The 13,736-nt window shown below is 38.9% G+C and overlaps 2 protein-coding genes across 2 annotated transcripts in view; both read left to right on the plus strand.

Moving 5' to 3' along the window:
- The window catches only part of POLK (DNA polymerase kappa), a 39,731-nt gene extending 33,588 nt beyond the window's left edge, over positions 1-6,143 (plus strand). The window contains exons 12-15 of the mRNA XM_082498070.1: positions 841-1,012; positions 1,857-2,813; positions 3,947-3,998; positions 4,144-6,143. Coding sequence (XP_082354196.1) covers positions 841-1,012; positions 1,857-2,813; positions 3,947-3,998; positions 4,144-4,228 — 1,266 coding nt within the window. The 3' untranslated portion in view covers positions 4,229-6,143. The remainder of the gene's footprint in view (positions 1-840; positions 1,013-1,856; positions 2,814-3,946; positions 3,999-4,143) is intronic.
- A 774-nt stretch (positions 6,144-6,917) lies between these two features.
- The window catches only part of ANKDD1B (ankyrin repeat and death domain containing 1B), a gene marked incomplete at both ends in the record, with an annotated part of 28,080 nt that continues 21,261 nt past the window's right edge, over positions 6,918-13,736 (plus strand). Inside the window, 3 exons of the mRNA XM_082498110.1 lie at positions 6,918-6,993; positions 10,727-10,830; positions 12,903-13,001. Coding sequence (XP_082354236.1) covers positions 6,918-6,993; positions 10,727-10,830; positions 12,903-13,001 — 279 coding nt within the window. The remainder of the gene's footprint in view (positions 6,994-10,726; positions 10,831-12,902; positions 13,002-13,736) is intronic.

Consider the following 13,736-nt stretch of genomic DNA (forward strand, 5'->3'; position numbering starts at 1 on the left):
CAGTAGTGTAGTTTAAGAAATTCACATGTCCCAAACTTGCTGACAAGTTATTCATACCATTCAATGGTATGAATAGTAGGAACAGTCCCTGTATTCCTTCTCCCTAGATTTCTGTTTGTTATCTGGAAAGAACAGTTCATATTTTCTATGAAAGTCTTTATGGTAAAGCAAGGAATAACATTCAAGACCTGAAAGAATTGTGATGTCTTCTTCAACCATAAAAGATTGTCTCAAAAGATGACAGGTTGAAAGGGAGGTCATCAGCTAAGAAGGACAAAGGGATAAGCTTACAAAGACACCAGAACAAAAGATGTGCCATCTATTTACATTTGGGTGGACACTCTAAATCACATAAATGGTTTGGGTGGTGTTGCCAGGGGAGTATTTGTGCCAAACAGATGCTGTGTGTGGCTCTGATAGCACTATGCAAGAGGAAGGTAGTTTTAAGCGAATCCTTAATTGGATATCACTTACGCATCCTTAGTAGTTTGCCCAGCAAAGTTAAGACATCTCTCACTGAAAGTTTCCAAGTAAAGAAATAATTTTTTTGTAGACAGGGTAGACGTTGTAACTGGAGCCAGAGCCTGAAATCTATTGAACATGCACTGGTGGCAGATGGTCTGCTGGGAACCATAGCCAAATGACCCAGTTCAGAGAATTTGTCTTTGGCAGCACTTTAGGACCAAGTGCAGAATGTTGCAGAAATGTTCTTGGTGGTGCCCCTTCTGTTCAAAGATAAGCACAGTTTTGACCGTGGCTTTAGGGCCCTTACATAGATGCTACGTAATAATTGTTTCTGTGCTGTATATATGCTTAACCTTTTTCTTCTTTTTCCCCTAGGGTAAAACAGTTACCTTGAAGCTTAAGAATGTGAACTTTGAAGTGAAAACAAGAGCTTCAACTGTGCTGTCTTCTGTTTCTACTGAGGAGGAAATATTTGCTGTTGCTAAAGACTTGTTAGGAACAGAAATTGATAGTGTTGCTCCTCACCCTTTACGGATAAGACTTATGGGTAAAATATTTCAAACTCATTCTTTGTTTTCAGAGTTAGATCTTATAGTGTATCAGAATAATAGACCATACTCTAAAGTAAAACCAGTATAAATGGATTTATACTTTCTCCCTTACCCTGGTAGTTTTTGCAAAGAGAAACAAGTCTGAAGTGCTGAATGGTGACTCAGGAATGTTTTACTAATTGGGTTGTACTTTTCCTAACATCTTTTAGCCCTGGAGCAACATACATATCAGCATGAGAGTAGAATCTTAACGCATAGCAGTGCTTAATTCTCCTGCCTTAAAAGAGCTTTTAAATCTGCTTTGCACCACAGCAACAGGTCATTTCTGTTCATAACCTCTTTTAGAAACACATGCTTTAAATAAAAGTGCTTATAGACTTGGAAGTTGATATGTTCTGCAAGAAATTTGAAATTTCTGTCAAAAGTAAACTGTATTTTGATTCCGAGACCCATGTGTTTCAGGTGTTTATACATTCTGCTTGGACCATTCCGTGATATATAAAACTTACTTTTCTATGATATTAGAATCCTCTGAAGAAAAAAATATTCTGGTGGGGAAACTTCATGCAAAACTCTCTTACAGACTGAATTCTTTATAACTCTATTAAGTTTATAGCCTCATGGTGCAATCAGTTAAAACTTCATGGGTATTAAAATAAATAATATGGTTGGGCAAGTGTTTGGGTCTGATAAAATTGTTAGCATTTGCAGGTAGTATAACCTCCATTTAGTGATAAAATGCACTTTTATTGAGTGGATGCATATCTCAGAAGTTGTTAATTAAGAATTAGTATCAAGTTTTCATAAAATTGGTATTATAACTTTGTTTTTCATCATTAGGTGTACGAGTATCAGGATTTCTAAGTGAAGAAGAGAAGAAGTATCAACAAAAAAGCATTACAAGTTTCTTAAAATCAGGAAAAGAAAATGGTTTTCTTAGGCTGCAGCCAGGGACATCCAACCAAGAATATTTCAGAAAAAATTCAGAAGCATCTCCCAGAGGGAGTTTTTTTGATAAAAAGCGAGCTGCAAGGCAACTAAACAGTGAGAATCTTTCTCCAAACGAAACTGTAGGTAAGCCGCTCCTTCATGATAGGAAATCATCAGCAAATTTTGTGGAAGAAACTAAGAAAGTCACGGACTTACAGAATTCTAATCTGTGTAAGATCTTTACCTGCCCTGTTTGCTTTGAGGAGCAAAGCAGCAATAATTTGGAAGAGCTTAATAGGCATATTGATGAGTGCCTCAATGGGACTGTTGTTAAAGATACCGTAGAAATGTCCGAATATGACAATTCAAGAGAAAATACACTTAACCTTCTCCCACACTTCAAAAATGAAAATGTTGATGAATGTCAAAAACCCAAAACAGATCAATTATCAGGAACAGATCAGTCTGCAAGTACATCTGACAACTCTGCTAGCAATAGCACAGAAAAATTCACTCAGATTATAGCTGATAAACTTCACAGGGAAAAACAGCCTAGCAATCTCAGTGATATTGCTAGAAACGTGTGTATGAAGCAGTGTCTTTTCCCCAAAAGAATTTCACAAGACAAGGAAGACCATTTTGAAAAGACTGAATGTACAGAAGAAACTAGTTCATCCTGCTTCTCTGAAGCCCAAGAAGACAGTGTTCTTGTTTGTCCAGTTTGCAATTCAGAACAGAAAACCACCAGTCTTGTATCATTTAACAGACATGTGGATGTCTGCCTAAATAAAGGCCTTATCCAGGAGCTGACAGAAAAAAAAGATTTTACTACTAAGACTTATAATTTGGAAAATTCAAACAGAGTTGGTGAGTATGCGCATTAGGATATATTTGATTATTCAAACTATCTGCTTGTACAATTAAAATAATTTGGTAATGGTATACTTTTCAGGGCTTTGAGATTTTTGCAATAAGTTCATTTGAGTAATGCCCATGTAAGAGTGAACATACTTATTTAAAAAATATAAAATCAATTTTCATGATAAACTAGGTTTATGAATGTGATGGTAGATACATAGTGCATTCTGATTTGCCACAATGGTAACGTAAGAATTACTGCTCATTTCTGTCAATTTCATGTTTTTTATCCCCGCAACATGTTCAGAAAGATATTTGTAAGGCCACAGAGATTTAAGTGAAAATCAACAAAAATATCTTCAACCTGGATTGTTTCAGAGATTCAGTTGACAGTAAAGTTGCATTATGTCCTGTGCTGGTAAAAACAAAGAGATGGTGAAATAAAGCATAAAGACAGGAACTTGCCTGGTTTGCATCTAATAAAATGTATCACATAACTGCACCTGTAACATGCCAAACCAGTAGCATATTTAGTCAAGTAGTTTCTCTTTTTGATGAAGGGTTAATCTGTGGCCAGATAAGAGGACATGTGTGGGTAGTTAAGTACTTGCTTAAAGTATCTTGTCCCTAATCTAACTTGCTAATGTGTTAGAATTATCACAACACAATTAAGACTTACAATATGAATCTTTTACACAGAAAATGCAGCAGTATTGTTGCTACATGTGCAAAGAGGCTTTGTTGTAAATTAAAAAATTCCTGTTAGCAAAGCATCTTTTTCCACCCTGCAGGTTAAAAAGATTAAAAACGTAGTTTTCAACAACCACCTTGAAAACAAACTGCATTATGCTGAAATATTTCTGAAAGCTACAAGGTTCCAATTAATCCCTTAGAATTCAATAAACTAAAAGCTTTTTGGTTTTCTCTTTAAAAAATGTCAATATAAATTACACTACTCAAACTGCACATAATAAAATGTTATCTGTTCCTTGAGACAGATTAAATTTGGTTATGTTAGAAAAAAGGGAAATAAAAGCTTTACACAAAACTGCTCTTTTAAAAGTTCTGCCATGTTTGTGATTTCTGAAGCATTCTTTCTTTCTTGAAATAATTCATTTTGGTTGTTTCCAATTACTTTTCAGGAGGTTTAAGCAGAGGACGGCAGTGCACAAATCTACCACAAGGAACTAAAAGGTAAGGGTGTTCTGGAAATTTGAGTGCACAACTCATTTTAAAATAATAAAGTTTAGAGAAATATTCAGTGTTGTAAAAGTTATGTAGGAATGCATTGTATATTTTTTTTCCCTCTTACTGTTTTTTTGTCTTTCTTTAACTTCAGGTCTGGGCCAACAGCTTCACAGTCAGTATCAAAGAAGGCCAAGCCGTGCAATTCCAAGCATACAATTGAAACGTTTTTTAAATGACTGTGTAGCAACATATTCTATATGAAGTATTTCATAGTGTTTTATGACTGCAAATTAATTTAGCATTGGTGCTAGGCTGTATTCAGGTGCCTGTCACTTTGGAGCCATTGCATGCCTGTGTAAAAAGAACATGATATTTGAGGTACTAGAGGAGGTACAATTGAGGCAGTTGCAGGGTTTTTTTTGAGAATAATACCTTTTTTTTTTCCAGTTGTTTCTGAGAATCAAAATTCTCTAGCACTTTGACTTTGTTTTTATTGAACATGTGGAACTTTGTTAGAGTCACGAGCAGGCTCATGAATTCTCTCTGCTGTTCAACAAACAGAACAGGGAGATTAGAGCTGCCATTGAGCAAGCCCGTAGAGCAAGTTCACTAGAAAGCAGGAACCATTAGATAGGGTGCCACGGTGTGCTTACTGAAGGCCCTCTTCTCACACCTGACCTGCCATCTTCTCTGTGTTGGTTGTGGTAGCCATAGTAGTTCAGTCTGACACTTCCTTTGACAATTCAACACAAAATTTAATTGTGATATTAGCTTTGTGGTGACAAAGAAGAGCTGAGTTGCTTGATTGCAGCTTACGAACGTTTGTCTTCTGTGAACACAAAAATTGATAGGTCTCCCAGTTTCAAAGGAAAAAAGCAAGAATTTAGAGCACAGTCAAGCTTTCATTGTTGTCACTGCAAATGATTTTGGTAAGAGTTGAAGGACCAGCCCTGAAGAAGTTATTGTGATGAGATACAGGATGACTTCACTGATTTAAAAAATGTTACTAAACCTGTTGATGAGGGAAGAATTCTTCCAGGTTAATCAGACAAATACTGTTTGATCGCCTTTCCAAAGACACCGAGAACTTCAGTTTTCTTCACAATTGTGAAATTGTTACTGGTCAGTAGCACTAAATTCACTCTAAATAAAGGGTCTCATGGTGCAATAATAATATGAATGATGTGCAAATATGCAAGATGCTGAACCTTCTGATTGTTTGCCTATCTTTTTCTTTGAAATTATTTTGTATTTCTGAATAAATGATATTTTATGAGTGCATATGTGGAACAAGGAAGTTGTAAAGTGCAAATATTTAAAATACTCTGTTTAGATTTTTTCTGTTCACACCAAATTGCTTAAAAGCAGACATTTTATTGTAATTAAATATTTATCAGGCAGATAATTTATGATGAAAGCATATTTCTTATAAGTTATATGTCAAATCCTGTATGAAATATAAACTGCTTTTTAATTGCAAAATGTTTAAAAGAAGTGGCTACTAAAGAAGTATCTGTTTTGTTGCTTAACTGTACTGGCAGTACTTTAGGATTTGCTTGTTTTCTAAACAAGCAGATGTGTGCCTGGTATGTTTTAGATGCCCAGGCTAAGTCCAGAATGTACTTTTTGATTTCCAAACTTGCTGGAATGATTTCACCATCTCTACCTGCTTATCTGTTTGTTTGCCGGATGCCACAGTACCCACAGCTCTGTCATATGAATTCATGTCAGTGCTCCCTTATCTGCTTTGGACCACATCAGCTGGAGTAGTTCAGACTATGTAAGCTGACTCAGTTGGCTTTTTCTAAACCAGGTCAGTGAGCATTTAGCATGAACTGTTCTGTTGACAGAGGTGGGAGCTGCAAGCTTTTGGTGGGAAAGGCATAAAAGCAACTGAGGGAACAATGACTTAAGCTACTCCTGCCGTTTAGAAAATAAACACCTGTCCCTTTATTAGTTTGTATCTATCCGGTTCAATAAAGCGTAAAATCTAAGTATTACCTTGTCATTGTGGATATTTCTTTAAAATGTGTATTTTTACATATGCATTACTTAGCAAAAAATAAACTACTTTAAGTGCTTAAACAAGTGATGTTAGTTTGGCTTAGCCTCGGAAGTTGTGTTACCGCCTGTTTAAAAAAATAAAGCGTCATGGAGTTATCTGTGTGTCTCTGTACATACGCACTTTGAATCACAGAATGGTTTAGGTTGGAAGGGACATTAAAGGTCATCAAGTTCCAACCCCCCTGCCATGGGCAGGGACACCTCCCACTAGATCAGGTTGCTCAAAGCCCCCTCCAGCCTGGCCCTGGACACCTCCAGGGATGGGGCATCCACATCTTCTCTGGGCAGCCTATTCCAGTGTCTCACTACCTTCAGAATGAAAAATTTCTTCCTAATACCCAATCTAAATCTCCCCTCTTCCAGTTTGAAGCCATTGCCCCTCGCCCTAACACTACTTGTGGCTTTGCTTTTCAGAAGTGCCTCTTGTTTGTGTAGTGACTTGTGAAACACTTCAGGAGCAAACAAGACTGACTACCTTTTTCTGTTGTGCGTGCATTTGTAGGTGCAAACTGCCATTTGCCCGTAAGGAAGGCTTGCCGCTAGAGAACTCTAGAACAAAAGATTGTGCAAGGATGGCCATGTTCGGTGCCTAGTTGGCATCAAGAATTTCTGTGTATTTAGTGCCTGGTTTCTTTTAAAACAAACTCCTAAAGGAGCTCGGCACCTCTCCCTCTTGGGGTGATGTGGCTGGGTGCCACGGTGCTGCTGCGGGCGTGCCGGCAGGGCCTGGCCGGGTGTGCTCCGCTCAACCCCGGGCACTGGGGAACCGGTTTGTTGGGCCCAGGGGCAGGACGCCTCCCTCGCCGCCCCGGCCTGCCGTCCCTTCCCTCCGGTGAGGAGGAAGAGGAGCCGCTTGCAGCAATGAAGGGGTTGAGCCGCTTGCTGCGCGCTGGGGAGGATGCCATGCAGGGAGCTGCGGCAGCCAGCCATGATGGCCGTGAGTGCGCGGGGGTCAGAGGCAAGGTGGCACCGTGGCCAGCACTTGGCCTTGGGCCCCTCGCTGTGGTGGGACAGCCCTGGGCTGCCTTGCCCAGAGGGCAGGGTGCTAGGCCCCGTCGGGGCTGCTGGGACGGTGGGGTCCACCTGAACACCCTTCTTGCCTTGACCGAAGAACAAAATGAGTGGTGGGGGGTGGGGAAGGAGGAGGTTGAATGTGAGCTGCTTTACATGTAGTAAAAGGCATTGGTGAGGGCGTGTGGATGTGGGATCGGGAGCTGGGGGTGTTGGTGCATCCGTCTTCTGAGGGACAGGTCCTGCAAACTGCCCAGCACCCTGCTTTAACCTCACCCCTGAAGCTATCTGAAGGGCTTTGCTGGCATTAGTCACATCCCTGGGGCCAGTAGCTTCACAACCACTCCAGGCCCCCATTTTGAGGGGCACACCGAAATCAGAGGACCTTCTGGCCTCCTCGCACTCAGCGGCACAACTCCTGCTGACGAGGTCTCTGGCTTTCATCCCGCAAACCTGGATGTGAAACTGGTTTGCGAAAGAGCAGCCCGCTCTGGCGTGGGCTGCAATTAGTGAAAACGTGTTATTTGTGGAAACTGAGCGGTAATTGTTAAACCCTGCTGCGGCCCCATCCTGTGATCGCAGCGTGACAGCCAGGAGCCGTTCTCCTGCTGTGCGCTTCCTGCTTCCAGGCTGGCAAAGAGGTCAGATAAAGGAAAGAAACAAATAAAATATCACTGTTGGACTCAATAGGTAGTTTTTCCCATGACTTCTTTGAACCGGAAAATGATTATTTTAGAAAAACATTCTTGTGACTTAACAAAATAGCTACTTTGCCGTGGTCATTTTATTTCCAGTAATAAACAAGGAAACATAGAGAAAACATTGAAAATGTTACCAAACCATTAAATATATGACTTAATTTTTAAAAACAATAGAGTAGAAGTAATTTTTGTTGTCATTTGAATCTGAATATTGTTACTGGGTTTGTATTTTACTTCCTTAGAACTCTTCAGCCAATTCAAATTCCTGGGTTTTTTTCCATATACTTTTTGAGACAATGACAGATTTCATCTTGTGGATACCACAACAGGAAATTAAAAACAGGGGGGAGGGCATGTGGAAAGATTTCCATTGTCAATGAGTACCAAAACCTTTGGTGCACTTTTTCACTTCATTGGAAGTCATCCTTATTTGTGGTATTACTGAAAGGCAGATGGAGGCCACTAAAAATAAGATGTAAAAATGAGGAAAGAAAAATTGAAGGTACCCCAAAGATTGAGTTTATGCTGAGGAAGACTTTCTGTTTTCAGGTAAACAAAGCAATTTACTTGTCTGCATCTTTTTACTTCCTTGCCCTTCCAAGAGAGGAGAAATTTTGGGATGTTCAATACACCTCAGACAGGCCTCTCTACATAGGAAAACAATTGACAAAATTACTATTTTAATTTACTCAAAAGAAAAATTGGATATAACTATTTTATTGTTATAATATAAATATAATTATATAGTTATGATATAACCTGTAAGGCAATAAGCCAAACATTTTCTATGAAGCCAAAGAAAATAACTGGCCAAAAAGACTGACAGCCACAAATAGATGATTGATTGCTGCCTGAAAATAGAATGATTGCTAATAATGCAACGAGTGCCAAATCCTAGAGGCCCCAGCTTGGATAGAAAGCTTCCATAAATCTGTAGTCTGACAGCTCTGTACTTGTGTAATTTCATGCATGAAAAAATCATTCTGCAAAACCAGCAAAAGGTTGTGCAGCAAGTCAATGCCATGATGTGTCTGGATTGCCACTGTTCTTAACTCCTGAATTAAGAGGTGTTAAGAGAGAGACATTATTAAGAAATATCATGCCCAGAGCAAAAGGTCGTCTTTTTAACAGTGTACAGCAAATTCATAATTTCTGGACAAGAGAGAAAAGATCAGTCTTTGTCAGAACTACAACAAAACCGTCCTTGCTGATGCAGATACAGTAAAGAAACATCATTTTCTCTTGTTTCTTGAAGGCAGCGGGAGTAAACTGTTGGGATTGTTCCTGAATGTCCTGAGATGCAACAGCATTTATCTTTGCATCATACATGTGTGAGTGTTTATCAGCAGTCAGTAGGAATGAATATAGCCTAATTGTAACTAATTGCATCTAATTGGTGCCCTACGTTTTGTTTCCACGTTTGCCACAAATTTGCCTTTGGCAGGATATGCTGCAACCACTGTTTTACCTGTGTTTGAAATCAAGGTAGCGGAAAGCTCTGCTGTATACTTCTTCAGGGCGTAGACTACAGAAACTATGAGTGAGGCATGTATTCCTCAAAGATCTCTGTTCACAATGCTGATTTTGCTGCCACGCTCCTTGTCACAGATGCCAGGGGTGCATTTTCATTTGCAACTGGGTTGGCTTTTTTTTTTTCTTTTTTTTTTTTGGCTGTGCCCCCGTATTGTAAAGCAAGCAAGTAATATTCTGTGACTTCCAGAGAATTTTGGGAGGGTGCTTCTGTTGTTTGAGGTGCTTGGATAATGTCATACAGAAATTGGAAACAGCTTTACCAGTGTCCAGTTTAATTTCTAGCTTGTTTTGTACAGTACAGCTGTGATTATTCCCACCAAGATTATAATCATGGGTAACATATAAAATGCAATTAAGTGAATGCCATACGGATTTCCTTAGTATGCTCTGCAGTCGTATTGCCTCAAGCTGTATTCTCATTAGGCGTTAATGAACGTAGACATAATGCAGTAGAATGAACTTGCATGAGAGGCCTCTGTGGAACGGATAATTGCTGCAGTTTCTAGTTCAGCAGAGTGCTGTCTTCTTTGGTGATGTCATTGGACAAGTGGCTTTCAGGCCAAAATATTCTAGGCAAGATATCTAAGTGATTAACTTTTCAAGTGCAATATGCTAGGAAATTAAAAATATCTACTAACATTTTTGCCACTGATTTAACTGCTACACTAATTTATTCTAAGTGGTTAATTAAATGTTAAGGTAGAAACATGAGAAATACTCTGACCTCTAAGTTAGCTAAACCAGTTACCACACACTGGATTTTTATTTTCCAAAGTTACTGAATATTAAGTATCTAAATGCATGCTGCAGCTAGCTTAGTTGACCAAACAGATTTGCATTTTTGGGTTCAGACATTAAAGGAAGGTCCCAATGTAACACTAAATTCCACATTGTGGCCAAATTTTTAGTAAAAGTACACCCACACCCACCCACCCCCAGTAAAACTGGTTTGTTTGTTTGTGGTTTTTTTTCAGTTGGGTCATCCCATTTGGTTACTGCTATACATTTTTATGTATTTTGGTGGTGTGTTCTGTTTTAAAACAGAGCAACTTTTACAAGAACAGGAAATAAATGCTGCGGTTTGTACTGTTCACTGCTATGCCTATAAAATACTTTGGGACCCATTTAGGTGGCGAGAGCTTCATAAATGAAATCTTGTTCCTGTGAGCTGTGCAAATAACAGTAATGCATGCTGTGGAAAGTCTACCTCTATTTACACTTAAGAGTTGAAACTAGAAATATCAGACAGATGTCTCTAGAGGAGAAAAATGTAATCCTGGTACACTTCTATGATGAGAAGCAAATGAGTCTCAAAACATATGAAATCAGGACAAATAACAGAAGGTAAGAACAGTATCATCATACCTTAAGTTGGTTATGGCTGTTTTTTCAGTAACACGATTTTTTCATCATGTTTTTCCACAGTATTGCCAGATGAGAGAGAGTTTCAATATGCTGCTAAAATGAACAATTTGGAAACCATGGAAAAGCTGTTTGCAAAGAATGTTAACATAAATGCTGTAGATACTGTGAGTATGAAGTGTCTGACAGATCACTGATGTGAAATGTGACTCCTTGGGATTGTGTGGTGGAATCCCAGCATTCTAGCCCTGTCAACTGCAAGGTGGTGAGGCTGCGGGAGTGCCTTCTAGGACCTGATTAAGAACTGTTTCACACGTCCAGTATGGACAGTAGGGTTTGTGAAGCATAACTCACAGGTCTTTGCATTTAGTCACTGGTCTATGCATCACATTGGGAACTAAGGACTTCTGGATTGCGGTCCCTGCTCTGGTATTTACTCTGTCTTTTTTGGTGACTAATTTTATGAGTTTCTGATCTTTCAGAGCAGAAGGACTCAACCTCACAGTCACTTTGAAAATTAATTTATGTTGCTAGCATTACAAATTTCAAGTGTGAAGTGTTACCGTTCGGTTTGTATGGAACAAGAGGAGCATTCTACCACATCCTCTGGCTGCAGGCTCAGATCAGAGTTCAGATTTACCTTAGATAGATGAAAATGTATTTCTCATGCTGACATCAACTCTAGATCTAAACACTTCACAGTAACAAAATATAGTGCCGTGTTCCACAAGAGACAGTTCAACAGCAATGGAGTGGTCATGATATTAATCTGGGAGTTGTAGAGAACAGTTTGTCCCCAGTGCCTATGTGTAAATCATCTACTCATGAACACCCAGTGTTACTTAATCATGGGTTCTGAAAAAACTTGCTTCCCATGCCCATTTGCACTTTCCCCCACCAGGAGATTGAGGCGATAGTGTAGGTGCATTCCTTGGTTTGTTTGTGAAAAAAAGAGTGAAACAAAAATTTCTTTAAGGTAAACTTCTCTTGAACAATAGGAATGTTCCTATGAATTACATAGTACTCTGAAAAGTCACTTAAAAAGTAGTTCTTGCTTCCTTATTGCTTTCCAGAATTCAGGAAATTAAACTAAATACTTTTCCAGTCCAGTAGTTTGAATCGTTACTCTGCCATCCTTAAATCAGCATAGCTACATGGGTGTTGTGCATTGGTCAATTCTCCTAGTGTGGATATAGCTTACACTGGCAACACCATTCTTTTATTCATGTTGGTCATTCCTGCCCCTGTACACCCAAGGCAAATAAGCGAGGCTGACAAAAGGTGAGTTTGTTGATAGAACAAGATCTGTGTTGTGTAGATTATACAAGATCTTGTATCTGTGCAAGAGGCTTTTTCTGGCATAAATGCACGTCATAAATCCCACCTTTTTAAGCCTTTAAAGCATATAGCTGTTAATTTAGACTTAGAAGTGGTTAATTCAGCTGATCTGCATAGAAGCATAAGAGAACAAATCCAAACTGACTTTTAAAGTTAATTAATTAAATCACTTACATATCTTTGTATGGAAACTCTCAGTGTTAAACTCAGTTATGTTCACTTTAACTGGAAGCAAAACTCTCTCCACTAAAGTTTAATTCAATTTAACCAATCCCTTTTACATTCACACCATTAAGTACTTTAAGGAAAAATTAATCAAATGTACCTGATAAACAGTGAGCTTATTCACCTGTGTAAAATTACTCACTGTTTGCAAGGTGGAAGATTTCATTTGCATAGATAATCACTCAGTCTGGGAAGGTGACTAACACTGAGCGAGGGAGGAATCTCATCATGCAATGCAGAGGTAGAGTCAAAAGCAAGGAGGATACTGAAAGCAAATCTAATTGCATACATCTGGTCTCCAGCTTTTTAAATCAAAGCATATAATAAAGTAGTAAACATGGATGCCTCTTGTACTGCGTACCTCTCCTCTAGGCAGCATATGATTGCTTAATCGCACTTTGACATTTCAGTGAATTTCAGTGAAGGGATAATGCTATGTAGAGTAACTAAATCATTCTGGTTCTGCAAGAAATCCTTAAGATCAATACCTGAATTCTACCCAAGGGAACAAAAATGCACGTAAAGACCAAGTATGGTTGTTGAAGGAGAAATATACAAATGTACAGATATTAACAAATGCATTTGTTAATAAGCAGATAATTCAGAAATCCTGATCACCTGCACAAGTAAAAGAACTATATTATGGACTTGACAACCAAAGCTTTGCTTATTTCAGCTGAAGCGCACGGCGTTCCATTTTGCTGTTGCGAGAAGTCATGTATCAGTGGTGGATTTTCTTCTCCATCACAAAGCTAGACTTGATATGGCAGATCAGGTAAGCTGGTTTACATGTTTTGATTCACACAGTATAGGAACACCTTGGGGTAAATATAAAAGTAAGTATCTGCCTTATGCTCCCCGTTTTGCAAAGTTAACAGCTTGCTGTAAATACTTCAGTTTGTCTTAAGACTGCACATACTTCTATGAAAAAAAAACATTGTTAGAGGAAAAACATATTGCCCAGAGCTTTGACTGTGTTTAATACTTCAGTGAGCGCAAGGGTGGTTGAAGCCACTTGTGCAAATATGCTGTCTGTGGTAGTTGTCTATTAATCATTGAGCGGTTTATATGAAAGCAATCACTAAAAGTAAAAATTAGCTCGGGGATCACTGGGAGCTCAGAAAGTAACTCCTTGTGTTCTTTCCCTCCATTTTTATGTGAGTAGCTTAATGCTAACCTGTCAGCTGCTCTGCAGTCTCCATGACATTAGGAGTTTAGCAATGTATGTCTGATTTGGTTGGGCCAGATGGTGTTCCACAGTGCAAGATTTGATTCGGTTATTAAAACAGAATGTATGGTATGTTATTAATAAACAGGGTATTCAAACTAGGAGTTTTCCAGTGAAATGAGTACTGAAAATAGATAAATTGTTTACTTCCCCCCCCCCCCCCTCCCCCGTTTGTTTCTTTGTCCTTATCCACCATATGAGGCAGCGTTTAATTTGTAAGTAAGGCAAATTCCAGGTTGTGGAGGGAGAAAGCTGCCTTTATTTTGCATTGTGTTGGAATGA

This window comes from Vanellus vanellus (assembly GCF_965231255.1).
Source record: "Vanellus vanellus genome assembly, chromosome: Z".
Classification (NCBI taxonomy): Eukaryota; Metazoa; Chordata; class Aves; order Charadriiformes; family Charadriidae; genus Vanellus; species Vanellus vanellus.